Here is a 504-nt window from a genome sequence, read left to right as displayed (position 1 = left end):
CCACGTCGGGGCTGTGGGCGCTCACCACCGTCAGGTTGCTGCCCAGCGCCTGGGCGGGGTGGCACAGTACCTGCGGGCACACGGACATCGACAGCACCTTGGAGGCCCCCGCAGCCGTCACGGGAGGTGCCACCAGCACCCCGGAGCCGGCAGCAGCCCCCCGCGGCAGGGCCACGTCACCAGCTTTGCCCCCTCGGCGGGAGATGGTGAACTGGTTGGGGTCCTTCCCGTCCTTGCGCAGCATGTCAGGGAGTAGCCGCCTCCTGGCGTTGATGAACCAGTTGCAGATCTGGGAGGAGAGAGGGGTGCAGTGCTGTCAGCCCAGGGCTGCCACGCATGCACAGCGCCGACCGGGGGGGCGGCAGCCTGAAGCCAAGCCAACAGAACCCCCCCCCAGCCCCAGCAAGCAGCTCCCGCACACCCCTCTACCACAGGTCTCCCCCCCAGCCCCGCACCTTCTTCCTGTGGGGCTCCGGAGAGGCAGAGCTACTCCGGGCAGGGGTT

General features: G+C 69.8%; 1 protein-coding gene across 1 annotated transcript in view; it reads right to left on the bottom strand.

Annotated features, from left to right (window-relative positions):
- The window catches only part of TGIF2 (TGFB-induced factor homeobox 2), a 5,410-nt gene that overhangs the window by 1,015 nt on the left and 3,891 nt on the right, over positions 1-504 (bottom strand). Inside the window, exon 2 of the mRNA XM_009329360.1 lies at positions 26-289. Within this exon, the coding sequence (XP_009327635.1) occupies positions 26-289 (264 nt within the window). The remainder of the gene's footprint in view (positions 1-25; positions 290-504) is intronic.

This window comes from Pygoscelis adeliae, unplaced genomic scaffold (genome assembly GCF_000699105.1).
Source record: "Pygoscelis adeliae isolate BGI_AS28 unplaced genomic scaffold, ASM69910v1 Scaffold407, whole genome shotgun sequence".
NCBI classification, from domain to species: Eukaryota; Metazoa; Chordata; class Aves; order Sphenisciformes; family Spheniscidae; genus Pygoscelis; species Pygoscelis adeliae.
The sequence above is the reverse complement of the archived record's forward strand: the minus strand, read 5'-3'. Positions and strand labels throughout refer to the sequence as shown.